At 43.4% G+C, this 15,139-nt stretch overlaps 1 protein-coding gene across 18 annotated transcripts in view; it reads right to left on the reverse strand.

Moving 5' to 3' along the window:
- Positions 1 to 15,139, reverse strand: part of ADAMTS9 (ADAM metallopeptidase with thrombospondin type 1 motif 9) — an 813,664-nt gene that overhangs the window by 48,004 nt on the left and 750,521 nt on the right. For 15 of the 18 annotated variants that reach the window (XR_013830124.1, XR_013830125.1, XR_013830126.1 and 12 more), the window contains 2 exons: positions 14,902 to 14,996; positions 11,051 to 11,109 (listed from right to left, as the gene is read on the reverse strand). Coding sequence is in view for 2 of the 18 variants with exons in the window: in XM_079933633.1 (XP_079789759.1) it covers positions 14,907 to 14,996 (90 nt within the window). In the remaining 16 variants the exon portion in view is untranslated. Of the gene's footprint in view, positions 1 to 9,129; positions 9,238 to 10,480; positions 11,110 to 11,253; positions 12,976 to 14,901; positions 14,997 to 15,139 lie in introns of those variants that run through there. The other 3 variants (XR_013830139.1, XM_079933633.1, XM_079933632.1) reach the window with 3 other exon arrangements.

The raw sequence follows: 15,139 nt of genomic DNA on the forward strand, positions 1-15,139 counted from the left end.
TATAGAGATTTACCATAATTCATTTAACTAATCTATTATTAATGGGCATTTAGGTTATTTCCGAGACTTCTGCTATTATAAATAATGCTGTATTACACACGTATTAGTCCACTCATACCTTTAGGAAAGCATTCTTTTTTTTTTTTATTGAGATATAATTGACATGTAACATTCTATTAGTTTCAAGTGTAGGACATAATGATTCAACATTTGTATACATGGTGGAATGATCACCACAATGAGTCTAGTTAACATCCATCACCACAGGATGATCTACTCTCTTAGGAACTTTCAAATATGAAATATAGTATCGTTAGCTATAGGTTAATAATTAAGGTACACTCCTACTTTTGAGAATGATTAAATTATCCTCCAGAAGTTTCACCAATTTCTATTGCAAAACACTGCTGAAAAGCATTGCAGAGGTAGAGAACACTCGGGCAAATATTGAGTATTATCAATTTTTCCTCACTTGATAGATGAAAAAAATTATCCTTGATGTTTTAATCTATATTCTATTGATTTATGAACTAAACTGGGCAGTTTTCATCTGCTGGTCATTTTTTTAATTAAAAAAAAAAACAGACTGCTTGTGTCTTTTAAACATTTTTCTTCAATTTTCTTTTATTCTCATCCTTTCTCTGTTCTGTTTGTTCATTTTTCTTCAGTAAACACTTATTTTTTAAAAACAGCTTGCTCATCATCTTTGTAAACGGGAATAATGCCTTAATCTGGCAAACATTTTCCTCCCAGTTTGTAATTTATCTTTAGGCCTTGTTTATGGGTTTCCTTGTTTTTTTTTTTTTTTTTGTCTCTAAAGGTTTTACTTTTATGTGGTTAAATTGCTAATTTTTCTTCTTTATAACTTCTGGGATTTGCGTCATTTCCAAAAATAATAATCATCTTAGTGGAAGATGCTGGTAATGACAAGGATGACGATGGTGATGATGGTGGAGGGAGGGAGGGGAAGGACGATATTTACTTCCTTTATTGTGGGCCAGTCACTGTTCTAGGAGCCTGATGCACATTATTGCACTTAATCCCTGAATTGTCTTCTGAGTTCAATGCCATTATAACTGATGTACAAATGAGGAAACTGAGTTCTAGGGAAGTAAGCAACTTGTCCAGATTTTAGAAACTGCACTCTTCACCACCACACACTTGCAAAGGCTGTTTTTGATGCTGTTTCTCCATGAGTTTACGCCAACACAGAGCCCTGTGGTCTGTGACCGCCAAGCCAACTCCACTTCCTGGGTGCTGGGGATGATTACAATGCTTTTTCATTACCAAGGAAACCTTTTATTCCACAGGAAAGTGGAGCCATAAATGATCGAGCGCACACAAGGAGACAGAAATGGAAATCGTTGCTAAAAACCAGCTCCTACCTGAGCGACGGATTAGGACTCAGAACAGAAGCGTGGCCTTTTGGAATTGCTCACATCCTGTACCAATTAAGCGTTTGGGGAAGCCGACAACGGCTTCCTGATGTGGAAATCACTTTGAAACGTGTAGGCTGGTAGTTAAAGCCATTAGTCCCACTTGGGCTTCAAGGACAACTACAAAGAAAATATTTTGTAAATTGCACAAGAAGCATGGATTTGCCCGATCCCTGGGTTAGCCCAAACTGGTCAAGCAATTGCTTTTAACACTTTATTTCCTAAGTGGACTAATACCTGGGGAGATGGAAAACAAACTTGACTTCAGACAACATGAGGGCTTCTTAAAAGCCGCAGGTCTCTGCACCAGACAGCTGCTGAGTGAAGAGCTTGGCTCTTTCCTCGGACAAAGACTTTTTATTTCAGGCCCAAGTTCTGGAGGGGGGGGCGGGCAGGGGGGATGCAAGTGAGCCCAGCGCCTCTTGCCTGACCTTTCCTTGATGGAATGGGGATGGCTGCTCCAGCAGAAAGGACACAGAGGCAGCATTTCTAAGTGTTGCTCAGTCATATTAAAAGTTGAACCCCAAAGACAAATGGAACAGGAGCAAAGTCTAACCAATTAAGTGGAAACTGACTTCATCTTAACTTCACCGGGCCTGTGGCTCTCAACTGTTGGTATCTAGTCCAGAATATATTTGAGCAATCACAGGAAATATTCCCGGCGGGACTCTTTTCTTCCTTTCTCTGCTCGCTCATGTGAAACAAGGTTCTAAATTTTCTCTTCTTTCTGCGAGCAAGCTCTCTGGTGTGACAGGTCAGTGTGTCAGGAGTGAGGAGGTATGGGCTCCAGTCTTGGTACCGTCCTTTCACTAATTTAATGCCCTGGACACAGCTGCTTCGGGTCTCGTGCACGCTGAGTGCGTAAGCCCCTGGGTTTGGGAGTCAGGCTATCAGACTCTCTTAACCTTCGATTTTCTCATCTTTAAAATGGGAATTTAAAAAGGGGCTCCCCCATAGAGCCGTCATGATGGTTCCATGAGAGGACACGTGCAAAGCACTTAGGGCTCAGGGTGAATGGCACCCCCTGGAGTTGTGCAACGGAATGGCTCTGGCCTGTCACGTAGTGTATGAGTCAGGGTTCTCCAGAGAAACAGAACCAACAGGAGATATCTACCTATAGATATCAATATGAAATAGAGGTATATTTATACATAGATATAAATATGGACTATACCTATAGCTATGGCTATCTCTCTGTATAGATACATAATATATAATATTCTATTCTATCTATCATCTATCTAGAAAGATTTATTTAGGGAAGAGATTTATTTTATGGCTCATGCAATTGTGAAGGTTAGAAAATCCGAAATTTGCAACTGCAGGCTGCAGAACCAGGCAAGAGTTGCTGCTGCCGTCTGATGGCAGAACTCCTTCTTCCTCAGGGGGCCTCACGCTTTCTCTCCAGGCTTTCAGCTGATGGCTGGGCCTCCGCCACAGTGTAGAGGGTAACCTGCTTTACTCAACTCTACTGATTTTTTTTTTTGGCTGCGTTGGGTCTTTGCTGCTGTGCACGGGCTCTTCTCTAGCTGCAGCGAGCCGGCCAGGGGCGATTCCTCGTTGACGTGCGCGGGATCCTCACCGCGGTGGCCTCTGCCGCTGCAGAGCACGGGCTCCAGGCACGTGGGCCTCAGTAGCGGCAGCAGGAGGGCCCAGCAGTTGTGGCCCGCGGGCTCCAGAGCGCAGGCCCAGCCGCTGTGGCGCATGGGCCCAGCCGCTCCGCGTGTGGAACATGCGGGATCTTCCTCGACCAGGGCTCGAACCCGTGTCCCTTGCACTGGTAGGTGGACCCCCCAACCACTGCGCCACCCGGGAAGTCCCTCCACTGATTTAAATGTTAATCATATTTGAAAAATACCTTCCCAGCAACATCTAGACTGGTGTCTGACTCAAAACTTGGTACCATGGCCTGGCCAAGCTGACACATAAAATTAACCATCACACATAGTAAATGCTCAATAAATGCAGTTTTATGATGCTTGGGATATAGTTCTTATTATTGTTGTTGATCTATATATCCTTTCAGGCCCCTTCTAGCCCTGACGGTATCCTCTGATACACAGCTTTCATTTACACTTTGGGAAGGGAAACAGAAAGAACTACGGTATTTTGCGAACAAGTGGAGCCTGAGGAAGGCACATACATGAAAACGCAGTTTTCTCAACTCTAGGACATGGAGTGGAGGTAAGAGTGTGGGCCAATACCTTCATACCTTTCCCACGGTACCCCTTCCCAAAGTAAACCATGGTTTCTATAGCATTTAGTCAGTTTCTAGTAGCTAAGAGATACTGAGTACTTAACACAGGCAGTGTTCCAAGTGCTTTAAATGTAGGAGCACATTGAGGCCTCACAGCAACCACGTGCCATGGGTACCATTATTATCCCTCATCCCACTGAAGAGGAAGGGGGGGGCCAGGGAGTGTACGAGTCTTGTCCCAGGTCACACGGCTAGGGAGTGAGGGAAGCAAGACAAGCCATTCCATCTTGTTCTAGAGCTTATGGGTACCAACTGCATGCTCACAGAGGACAAATACGAAGTGCTTGGGTGACAGGGTGAAGGGAACTGACACTGCCTGGACAGCCTCACTGCTGCATGAAAGAAGAGGCTCTGAAAGGTAGCTTTTCCTAGTCTACACAGGATCACTTGGGGAGCCTATTAAAAGGCAGATTCTCAGGTTCCACACCTAAGGATACTGATTAAGCTTGGTGGTATGCCCACGAACCACAAAGGGACCCCCTGAAGTCTCCTGCCTTGGCCCAGAGTATGCTGGGGCCGAGAAGGCTCCCAGATGTGTACCCATTCTACGGTATTGTGAAACTTAGCACCAAGCACTGAAGAGATATCCTGGCTTAACAAGAACGATGAAGAAGGCACTGTTACCAAGGGTACCTATGAAAGTTTCTATACTTAATAATGGCTCATGTCCTAGAAGGCTGTTATAACATAAAGATGGCCCTATAAGCCTTGATGGCAGGTCAGATCTATCCAAGCATGAGAGAGATTCAGAATTCAGTGCACCATCACTTTAGTACCATAAGAATTCTATGTCCTGGGAAGCATATGCAAGAGCACAAAATTCTTGACAAGTTCAAAAGTCTTTGGACCAAGACAGGAAGATGTCTATATATATAAGGGCCACATGCCAAAGCCAATGAAGCAATCTAACTGTTATAGAGTTTGGAATGCCGGTGGAAAAATCGCGTAATATGTAGAATTTGAATCCAGGAACATGGGCTATGGGAACATCCCTCTCTTGAAGTTGAAGTTCACTGACATAAAGGTCAGTGTGGCTCACTGGGAATTTGGACAATCACGTCAGCATCTGGCCAATCTCTCTAGTCCTTAAATGTGTGGAAAATGTAGTAGACAGAATAATGACCCCTCACTCCCACCCCAAAGATGTCCACATCCCAATTTCCAAATCTGGGAATACATGACCTTTCTTTTGACAGGGGACTTTGCAGATATCATATCAAGGTAAGGATCTTAAAATAGGGAAATCATCCCGGTTACCTGATGGACCCAATGCAATCACAAGGATCCTTAAAAGAAGGAGGCAAGTGAGTCAGAGTTAGGAAAAGGTGATGTGATGAAGGAAGCAGAAGTAGAAGGGGACAGAGAGACTGGAAGATGCTACGCTACTGGCTTCCAAGATGAGGGGAGGGGCCACCAGCTAAGGAATGCAGGCAGCCTCTAGAAGCTGGAAAAGCCAAGGACACAGATTCTCCCCTAGAGAACAGAGAAGGAATGCAGGTCTACTAACCCACTTTAGATGTCTGACCTTCACAACTATAAGATAATAAACCTATATTGTTTTAAGGCTGGTTTGAGGTAATTTGTTATGGCAGCAACAGGAAATAGAGAGCCGCAGAGCAGCTCTCTGCCCAGCAGAGGACTCCGGCTTTCTGAAGACCCAGGCCTGAGCCTGAAGCAGCGAGTGCCCCAGGAGCCCCAGAAGACAGGTGCTGGGCTGGTACAGGACCTGCCCGGCGGCCTTGGGGGGCATCCCAGGGCCTTGCTGACATGCTTTTCTATCGAATCCCCACCTGTTCCTATTTAATCCTCATTAAAGAGCATCTACAGCTTAAAAAAAAAAAAACACACAAGTCTTCCCTAGATGGAGTGAGAAGAACCATCCCAGTCTCTGCTGTTCCAACTCTTATGCTCGAGGAGAACCTCTGGTTTTTACAACAGTTGGATGAGCTCACAACTTTTACTCACGCTAAGAGCAAGATTTAGAATACAAAAATGTCTAAGGGAATCAGAACCACTATTAAGATTTTTGGTTTTAGGGACATGTGAAAATTTGATAGCTTATGTAATTGTCATAATTTTAAACATCTGAAATATTAGAGTAGTAGCTTATAAGGCCAATTTAAAACATGTCATTGAGGGCTTCCCTGGTGGCACAGTGGTTAAGAATCCACCTGCCAGGGCTTCCCTGGTGGTGCAGTGGTGGGGGCTCCGCCTGCCGATTCAGGGGACACGGGTTCGTGTCCCGGTCCAGGAGGATCCCACATGCCGCGGAGCGGCTGGGCCCGTGAGCCATGGCCGCTGAGTCTGCGCGGCCGGAGCCTGTGCTCTGCAATGTGAGAGGCCACAACAGTGAGAGGCCCGCGTACCGCAAAAAAAAAACCAAACAAACATGTCATTGAGTACTTGATTTTCATTTGTAATTTTAAGTTAAAACCATTCTAAATCAACTTGCCACTTAGGAGTATTTAAAAGAACTTTAAGGTCACTGATTTACGTAATATTTATATTTTTATATTTATAAAAATTATCTAAGTACTCAGAAATATTTACCTCTGTCAGATAATTAAAGGGCTTAAGACAGGAAAACTTCATTAAATATATAAATAGCATATAAAATATTTAAAGGCTTTTTGTTGAGTAAGTGACGAATGGAGAAAATATTGTTCAAAAGTTTTTAAAAAGTAATTGCTAAAAAGTAGGCTGATAAAATAAATAGTAAAATAAATAGTAAAATAATAGGATTTGTAAGCCGAACTCCAAAGCTGAAGGAAGAGCTAGGTTTTTGAACTTGTAAATGTAATAAACTGAATATTAATTGTCTTTTCTACCTACAGACACCATTTGATCTAACTGTAACTCTCCTATCAACAGCCTGCAAGGCATTTGATTCTAAATCCTAATAAAGTGACATAGTATAAGTTATATAGGAATTTTATCTTCTTTCCCTTGTAACTGAATGCCCTTTTTATTAGCACTTTAAATATTTGCTCCTTCTGTCCTTATCAGAAATCACTGCAATTAATAATGCTATAAAATTGGCTGTATCACCTACTGAACAGAAAAAACATGTGTCTAGGGCTACACCAAAGATGGTCTTCAGGTTTCAGGGGAAAAATTGATATTTGGTATTACTTAAAAAAATAGACTTCATGGGGGAAAAAAACCCTAAATTCATGGTCTGAGGTACATATTTAAGGGGAGTAGCATAAACTTTTTAGGGCCTAGGGCCTCTAAAGGTTTTATACACACCCTGAAAAATCACCTCTAAAATACCAGCAGAAATAAACTGCAGGTTTAATAGTGCAATGCCTAGACTTGATACCAAAATAACAGAGCAGGACCTCTCAGGCCATCTGTCGGTGGCAGAGAGAGTTTCCACACCCACTGCGGTTGGTGCCAGGCTTTTATGGTTATCCAGGGCTTTGTTAGGAGCTATGTAAGTTCATAAAGAAGAAATTCCTGACCACCCTGTTTAAAACAGCAACATGCTCACCCTGGGGCGCCGGGCATCCCTCCTTCTTCTCCCTTCTTTATTTCTTCCTCTGGTACTTCCTTACCATACTAGGTTTTGCTTACTCTTTATTACTTTTGTATGAATCAGAAGAGAAAGAAACATTGACACGCTAAGGCAAAAACAGACACGGGGCTTCCCTGGTGGCGCGGTGGTTGAGAGTCCGCCTGCCGATGCAGGGGACACGGGTTTGTGCCCCGGTCTGGGAGGATCCCACGTGCCACGGAGCGGCTGGGCCCGTGAGCCATGGCCGCTGAGCCTGCGCGTCCGGAGCCTGTGCTCCGCAACTGGAGAGGCCACAACAGTGAGAGGCCCGCGTACTGCAAAAAAAAAAAAAAAAAACACAGACACGTGTGAAAGCTTTGGGGCATGAAAGTTCTTGGGATTCAGGGAGAAGCATGACGTGCCACGATGGTATATGGGTGGCTATCATGGAAAATACGCTCAGATCTATTACTGGAAAAGAACTGCAGAGTGCCTTACTTGCTCATTTGTTTATTTTCTCTCTCATCTGTCACCACTAAAATGTAAGCTCTGAAGGGCAGAGATTCTTGTGGGTCTTGTTCACTGCTTGTGGTAGAGCAGCTAATCTGCCCAGGGGCCATCCTTCCCTCCTTCTTTTTAGTCATGGAAGCCCCACCTCCACTCAGCATTAGCGGGGCACATGGTTGCCAACTAGAGCACATTTCCTCTTGCTTCTAAATCAGGCTCTGCACCTAAGCAATTGCTAATAAACTGTGAATATAGAGATTATCATACTAAGTGAAGTCAGACAGAGAAAGACAAATATCATATGATACCACTTATATGTGGAATCTAAAAACAAATGACACAAATGAACTTATTTACAAAACAGAAACAGACTGAGAAAACAAACTTCTGGTAACCAAAGGATAAAGGTGGGACTGGGGAGGATAAATTAGGAGTTTGGGATTAACATATACATACTACTGTATTTAAAATAGATAATCAAGAGTGACCTACTGTATAGCACAGGGAATTCTACTCAATACTCTGTAATAACCTATATGGGAAAAGAATCTGGAAAAGAAGAGATAAATGTATAACTAAATCACTTTTGCTGTAAACCTGAAACTAACACAATATTGTAAATCAACTATACTCCAGTATTAAAAATTTTTTTTTAAGTCATTTTTTAATTTTCAGGTATTGCCTGAAAATGATTGGCCCCTTCCTGCAGACTGGACACAGACATAGTGAGGATGAACCACATAAGGACACCACCTCAAGAAAGGCCAGGCCACAAAACAGAAGGAGCCCAAGTCCTCTGAAGACATACAGAACAGAGTCACGTAGCAGGCCCAGCTGCCTGCTGACTTCTACATGGCGAACGAGAGAAAAATAAATGTCAGTCTTATTCTGGGGTCTCTTTCTTACAGCTCTGTGATGAACTGAATTGTGTTTTCCCAAAATTCATATGTTGAAGCCCTGACCCCAAATATGACTGAACTTGGAGATATGGATTATAAGGGTTAAATGAGGTCATAAAGGAGGGTCCCTATCCAACAGGGACTGGTATCCTTATAAGAAGAGGAAGACACACCTACCTCTCTCTCTCTCTCTCTCTCTCTCTCTCTCTCAATGCTCACACCAAGGAAAGGACACAGTGAGAAGATAGCTGTCTACAAGCAAGGAAGAGAGGCCTCACTAGATATCAACCCTGGTGGCGCCTTGATATTGGACTTCTGGCCTCCAGAACTATGAGAGAATACATTTCTGTTGCTTACACTACCCACACTGCGGTGTTTTGTTATGGCAGCCCCAGTGGACTGACACAGACTCTTAGCCTGTACCCTAATACAGCTGACACTTGAACAACACGGGGGTTGATCCACCTATTACTTACTGTGTTCTCTGTATCCACAGTTCTTCCATAGCTGTAGATACAACTAATGCCAGGCCAGGTAGTGCTGTAGCATTTACTATTGAAAACTATCCACGCCTAAGCGAACCTGTGCAGTTCAAGTTTGTGTTGTTCAAGGATCAACGGTACACTGCTGCATCCCTAGTGCCTAGAACAATGATGTGCAACAAATAGTATGTGGATAAACAGTGAATAGAACACAAAGACAATATTTAATCTGTACGGTGCTGTAAAGATATAAAGAATGAACAGAATCTAATAGATTATATCTGTGCATTCACCCATCCAAACATTCATCTTTCTATCACCCAGGTTGTATTTTCAGGCAAATGAACCCTCATCTTTGGATTCTGATCAGAGCCTTCTCTCCCATAGGCCACCCCGAATCTACCCACTGTCAGCCCCTGTTAATTTTACCACCTCTATCACTCTATAGTTTTCTACCATTACAACGGTCACATCTCCAGCCCAGATCCTATTATCTCTTGCTTACTTTATGATCATTGCTTCCAAACCATTCCCTCTTGTCAGTGTAGTTGAACCTGTTGCGGAGACTTCTAATTGCTTCTCTTAAGTCTATTTCGTCTTCCGGGAACAGATCCCTCATTTTATTTAGTTTGGCAATATACTCTGTGAAATAACCCTAATTCTCCACTGCTTCTGCGGCCTAGGTGTAAGACAGGACTCAATTCTGGCTGAGCAGATATAAGTGGAATTTGTTGGGTGAAGTTTCTGGAAAACCTCTTTCACAGAGTAGAAAGCTGGGACGAGGCTACTTTTTACCCTTTCCCCCACTTCTTTATTTTATTTTTATTTATTTATTTATTTTTTTTGTGGTACGCAGGCCCCTCACCGCTGCGGCCTCTCCCGCCGCAGAGCACAGGCTCCAGACGCGCAGGCCCAGAGGCCATGGCTCACGGGGCCAGCCGCCCCGCGGCATGTGGGACCTTCCCGGACCGGGGCACGAACTCGTGTCCCCTGCATCAGCAGGCGGACTCTCAACCACTGCGCCACCAGGGAAGCCCCCACTCCTTTGTTTTTGTTGCCTAGAATTTGGGAGTGATTGCTGGAGCTCTAGCAGCCATATGGAAATAGGGAGGACTGAGGAGAGAAGGAGATAAAGAAACTATGTCCCTGAGGAGTTTGTGGAGCTGCCATACCAGCCCTGGATCACCTATCTCCAGGCTTCTTGAATATAACAGTGAAATACACTTTTTAACGTGTAAGCCATTGCAGTCAGGTCTCTGTAATTATCAGCTGAACGCAATTCCTAACTGATACAGAACCCATGGCTTTCACGCTGTCGGCTTAAACGTGCGGATGCGTATTTTGAGTGCAGCTATAGAAAACGCAATCCCGCACGGTGGACAGGAGGCATTTCAATAGCCTCATTTTACACATCTTTATCCTACTACGGTTCAGGATGCTACAATTACTAGATGTCAGAGAAAGGACTAGAACCCAAGTCTCAGATGAAGCTGAGGGGTGACAAGGAACTATGGAACTATGGTGTGAGCTATGGGATTTGGAGATTTTATACTCGCACACATGCATGTGCATGCAACCACATACACACACACGGAATCTCCTGTGGATATGTGTTGCTTTTGCCTGTCTCCATACCATCTACCCTTTTCTGGTAACACAACCCTTCTCTTCTGGGACAGCTGGTCTTTCAACTGAAGTTGGTGATCACGTGCCTCTAGGTGGGCACATAAGCCCAGCCGTCTTGACAATGTGATTGGTCCAGAAGTAGTCATGTAACCCAATCAGAGCCAAAGTTCTTTCTGAGACTGTCACTTATTCACTGTATGTGACCTTGGGCCCATGTGTATCTTGAAGGCTCTGTCTCCTTATACAAAAAATGATGGCAAGTCTATTACCTGCTCCACTTGGTGGTTCTAAGAATGAGCTAAAACGATTTAGTAAAGGGCCCCGGCATATGGTGGATATTCACTTACTATTAGCTGTTCATTAGATTTCTTTGGAAAGCTCTCAATTCCCAGGACACCGTCAGTCTCTAGAATAGAAACTACTGTTACATAATATTAACAATTAAGCCCCCAAACCCCACTTAAATCTCCTCTTCTGTTTGCTCACTTGTTCCCCATCACACAAACAAGAGGTTTCTGTCTCTAAGTTTCAGAATAACCACTTCAACTGATTTAAGTGATGAAAAGACAAACCTTGGGGACAGTCCCCATTCTTTATCTGTCTCCAGAATGACAAACACAATCAATGGGATTAAGAAAGTCTGCATTTCTTCTCAGTCCGGAAATCTTAAAAACTAGAGATATGTTCATTCCAATTTGAATCAAGAGTCCAGAAACCATGTGAAACACAAATGTTTGGATGTGGTCATGGTATTTATTCATAGTATATTTTCACACTGTATTAATAATGGAGGATAACACTTATTCATATATTGATATAACTTCCTGGAGCACTCTGGAGTTTGTTTGGCTTTGAGGAATGCTGCCAGGTTTCTCCTAATCTCTTTGGTTTTTGGAAATGGGAGGGCTCCTCAAATCGAGTGTCTGACATGGGCCGTGACCTTTCTTCAATCAGGCTGGAAGGGCAGAAAGACCACGGCTTTGGCACTTCCATTTTGGAAAGGAGAAAAACACAGGACTTCCAAAGATGAATGGAATCCAAAGATTAATGGGCAATGAGAAAGACTCAGGCATCTTGTACTCCACAGTTCATTTCTTCTCATAAATGCCACCAATTACTGCAGCAGCCATGGACACTGGCAGGGTTTCAGGCTCAGGGCTCAAAGGCGTCAAGTCACCAGCTAATATTTTCATACAAAAGTCAATCCTGATGACTAAGAATCCGGTTCTGAGTTTCTCCAGGTGTGCTGAGGTGTCGAAGGTCACCCCCACCCCGTGCATCCTCTGTCGCAGTTGTTAACACAGACACCATTTCAGAATCTTGGCAAAACGCTGAGCGGCTCTCATTTGCTTAATGTCACTCTGTAATGAAGCTGCTTGGGGGACCCTCCATTTAACCACAGAGAGACCAAGGCACCATGAACTGAAGTAAAGTATTGATAAGAATAACAACAACAAGAACAAAGTCCAACTCTCTTCCCAAAATGGCATGTCCAAAAACAGGGGTAAACAGTTGGTCTTATTTTTTCCAAGTGATTCTGTCCACTGGAAGTTGTCCTTTAGCTTCCCCCTTTTATTAAAAGCGTTTACATTTCTGAGTCTGACGATCACTTAAATACATACAACATTAGCACCAAGGCAGCCACTTTTTTCCCAGAGATCACGTGAAACTGAATAGATATTTAACATAATTAATAGCTGGTACAAACTGTGACATCACTGAATTACTGATTGGCTAATGATACGTTCCTAGAAAGGCCAAAAATGTCCTCATACGATTCTTGTAGCACCTTGATGGCGGCTAGGTTGTTTTTTTAAAAAAAATTACGGTTTTAAAAAAGTAACAATAAAACATTTACAGATAGAACGTAAACAATAGTGTACCGTGATAAGGAAGGATCACTTTTGTCAAAGTACTACATATAATGTAGAGTACGTAAAATGCAGCGGTCTGACTGCAGGGGACAAAAGAACGTGAAAGGCAGTCAGAAAAGAACCATTTTACGTACAAAAATATTACATCACAATAAATAATTTCAAACATAAATATTAAACTTTACATCATAAGGATATTCCACATTTATATACACACACATACATACATGTGTATATATGTGTGTATATACGTATATATATATGCATATGTACACACACACACAGGCATACAAGTCCTCACACACAAACACGCTCACACACATACACCCAAATTTTAAGGTGGAGGTATTTCATCACTATCCTTCATCCATCCCATAACGGCTTCCTCTTCAGAGCACCTGAAAACAAATGAACCAACCAGGAAATGTAAATCTTCTGTCTCAAATGACATAAGTCAAGAGAAGGTAAACCATAAATTTGTACATAGAGAACTTGAAAATAACACTTACTATTTTCTCTGGATTTAAAAGATAACACTTGCTACAAGAAACATGGAAATTCCAGGGGTGTATAGAGAATAAAATAAAAACCATTAGCCTGTGATTCCCCCAACCTGAGATAACGTTCTTCAAATACTGCTGTATTTCCTTCTAGCCTTTTTTATACATGCACGTAAATGTTATGTTATCTGTGCTCACTCGAATGTTACTGTACATAAAATACATATAAAATTTACTTTATTGGATATAAAATATATAAAATACATATTGAATGGGAATCTCTAATGGATACCTGCTGACTCTGCCTGTCTCTCTCCCCTCTTTTCTGATAAACTCCTTCTGGTTCTTTGGCAACCATCCCTCTTCCAGATGAAGCTGTCAGTCAGTCACCCAACTCTAGGTGGGTATATGATCCTAGTCTCCTGGACATTGTGATTGGTTTGGAAATGGCCACGTGACAAATCAGAGCCAGAGTTCTTGTGCAGAACAGATGCCAGAGATGAGCATTTACTTGGAGCCGTGAGCTGTAAAGATGATGTAAGCCTAGAACCGCCAGGGACCATGGTGTGGAGGAGATGATCTGCCTGAGAATGAAGCCACTTAAGAAGCAAGCATTGTTGATGGATGGAGAAAGAAAGAGTCCTGATGACTCTGAGCGTCTAGATCCAGCCATGCCTGAAGTCAGACTGCCGCTTGGACATCTCAGTTACTTAAGACAGTAAGTTTCTTTTTCTTTCTCTCTTTTTTTTTTTCCCCCGTGGCCTCCTGAAGTGGAAATAATCCTAATGTGAGATCATAAGGTTGAATATGGATTTTTAATTAAACACTGACACTGATACGTAAGTGTCAACTAGGTATTCCTTTGCCAGGATCCTGAAGAGCCTAACAGGGTAATGGGCTGCTGGAAGCTTGAGGGAAGTTGTAGGAGGGTCGCCTGAGTTGGCTGAGCCCTTGTACGTAAAAGGCACTGGGATGAGAAGAAGAGTGATCAGTTCAGTCCTCTGCCCAGCAGAGGGACAACGTGCTGGCATACTATAGTTATACCAGGAATTGTCAAACTTTAACAGGCACGACTCTCCTGCGGATCTGTTAAAGTGCAGATTCTGACTCTGTAGGTCTAGGAGGAGGCCTGAGATTTTGCACTCCTAGTAAGTCCCCACGCGATGCGGATCACACCGGTCCTTGGATCCCACTGTGAGTTACAAGTGTGCGGAAGAGTACATTAACTGAGAGGCTCTGGGGTAGGGCACTCCTGGGTTATTGCCAAGGGAATCCATCTGACCTTAAGCCAGCTACTTAACTGCTGTGGATCTCAGCTTCCATCTGTAAAATGAGGATAACAGCCCCAGACTGTGGCTTTGTGGTGAGGATTCACTGAAATAATGCCTGCCCGGCGCTCAGCACGGTGCCTGACACACAGTCAGGGCTTCATGAACGTCATTTATATTACACTTGGAACACGCCTTGGCAGTATTTCTCAAAGGGTGATCTGTGCGTTACCTGCATCAGAATTCCCTGCGTTAAAAATACACGTTCTTGGATCCACCAGAGACTTAATGAAGCAGGACTTCTAGAGATGGAGCCCAGTAAGCAGCACTTTTAATAAGCACTACAGAGGAATCTGGTACAGGACATCTAGGGACTGCATGTCCAAGAATGGAGCACAGACGGCCTCAGGCACATGAGGATAGATGAGCAGGAGAGACAAAGGTCAAATAGCACTGAGTCAGCTTCACCTGCCTAGGGGCCAACGACCCGCCCACATCTGCTAATCATTAGGCTACAGAAAGAATGAGACAGAGTCAGGGACAGACAGACACTTACCGTGACTATAAAACTCGAACCTCCAGGCCAGTGCCAGAGGATGGAGCACATTTTCCACAGTAACCACCGCATTTCCCTACGACCCGGGTACCATCCTGCAAAAAGATGCATCATCTTAGTTCACCTGCTTGGCTCATAGGTTTCCAGGGCTTGCACTGGCTTTTAGGGAAATCATTCCTGTACACACAGTAGGTAGCACTTCTGAATAGAAGTGGGGCCCAACATCCTCACCATGGTC

Source organism: Stenella coeruleoalba (assembly GCF_951394435.1).
Source record: "Stenella coeruleoalba genome assembly, chromosome: 10".
Classification (NCBI taxonomy): domain Eukaryota; kingdom Metazoa; phylum Chordata; class Mammalia; order Artiodactyla; family Delphinidae; genus Stenella; species Stenella coeruleoalba.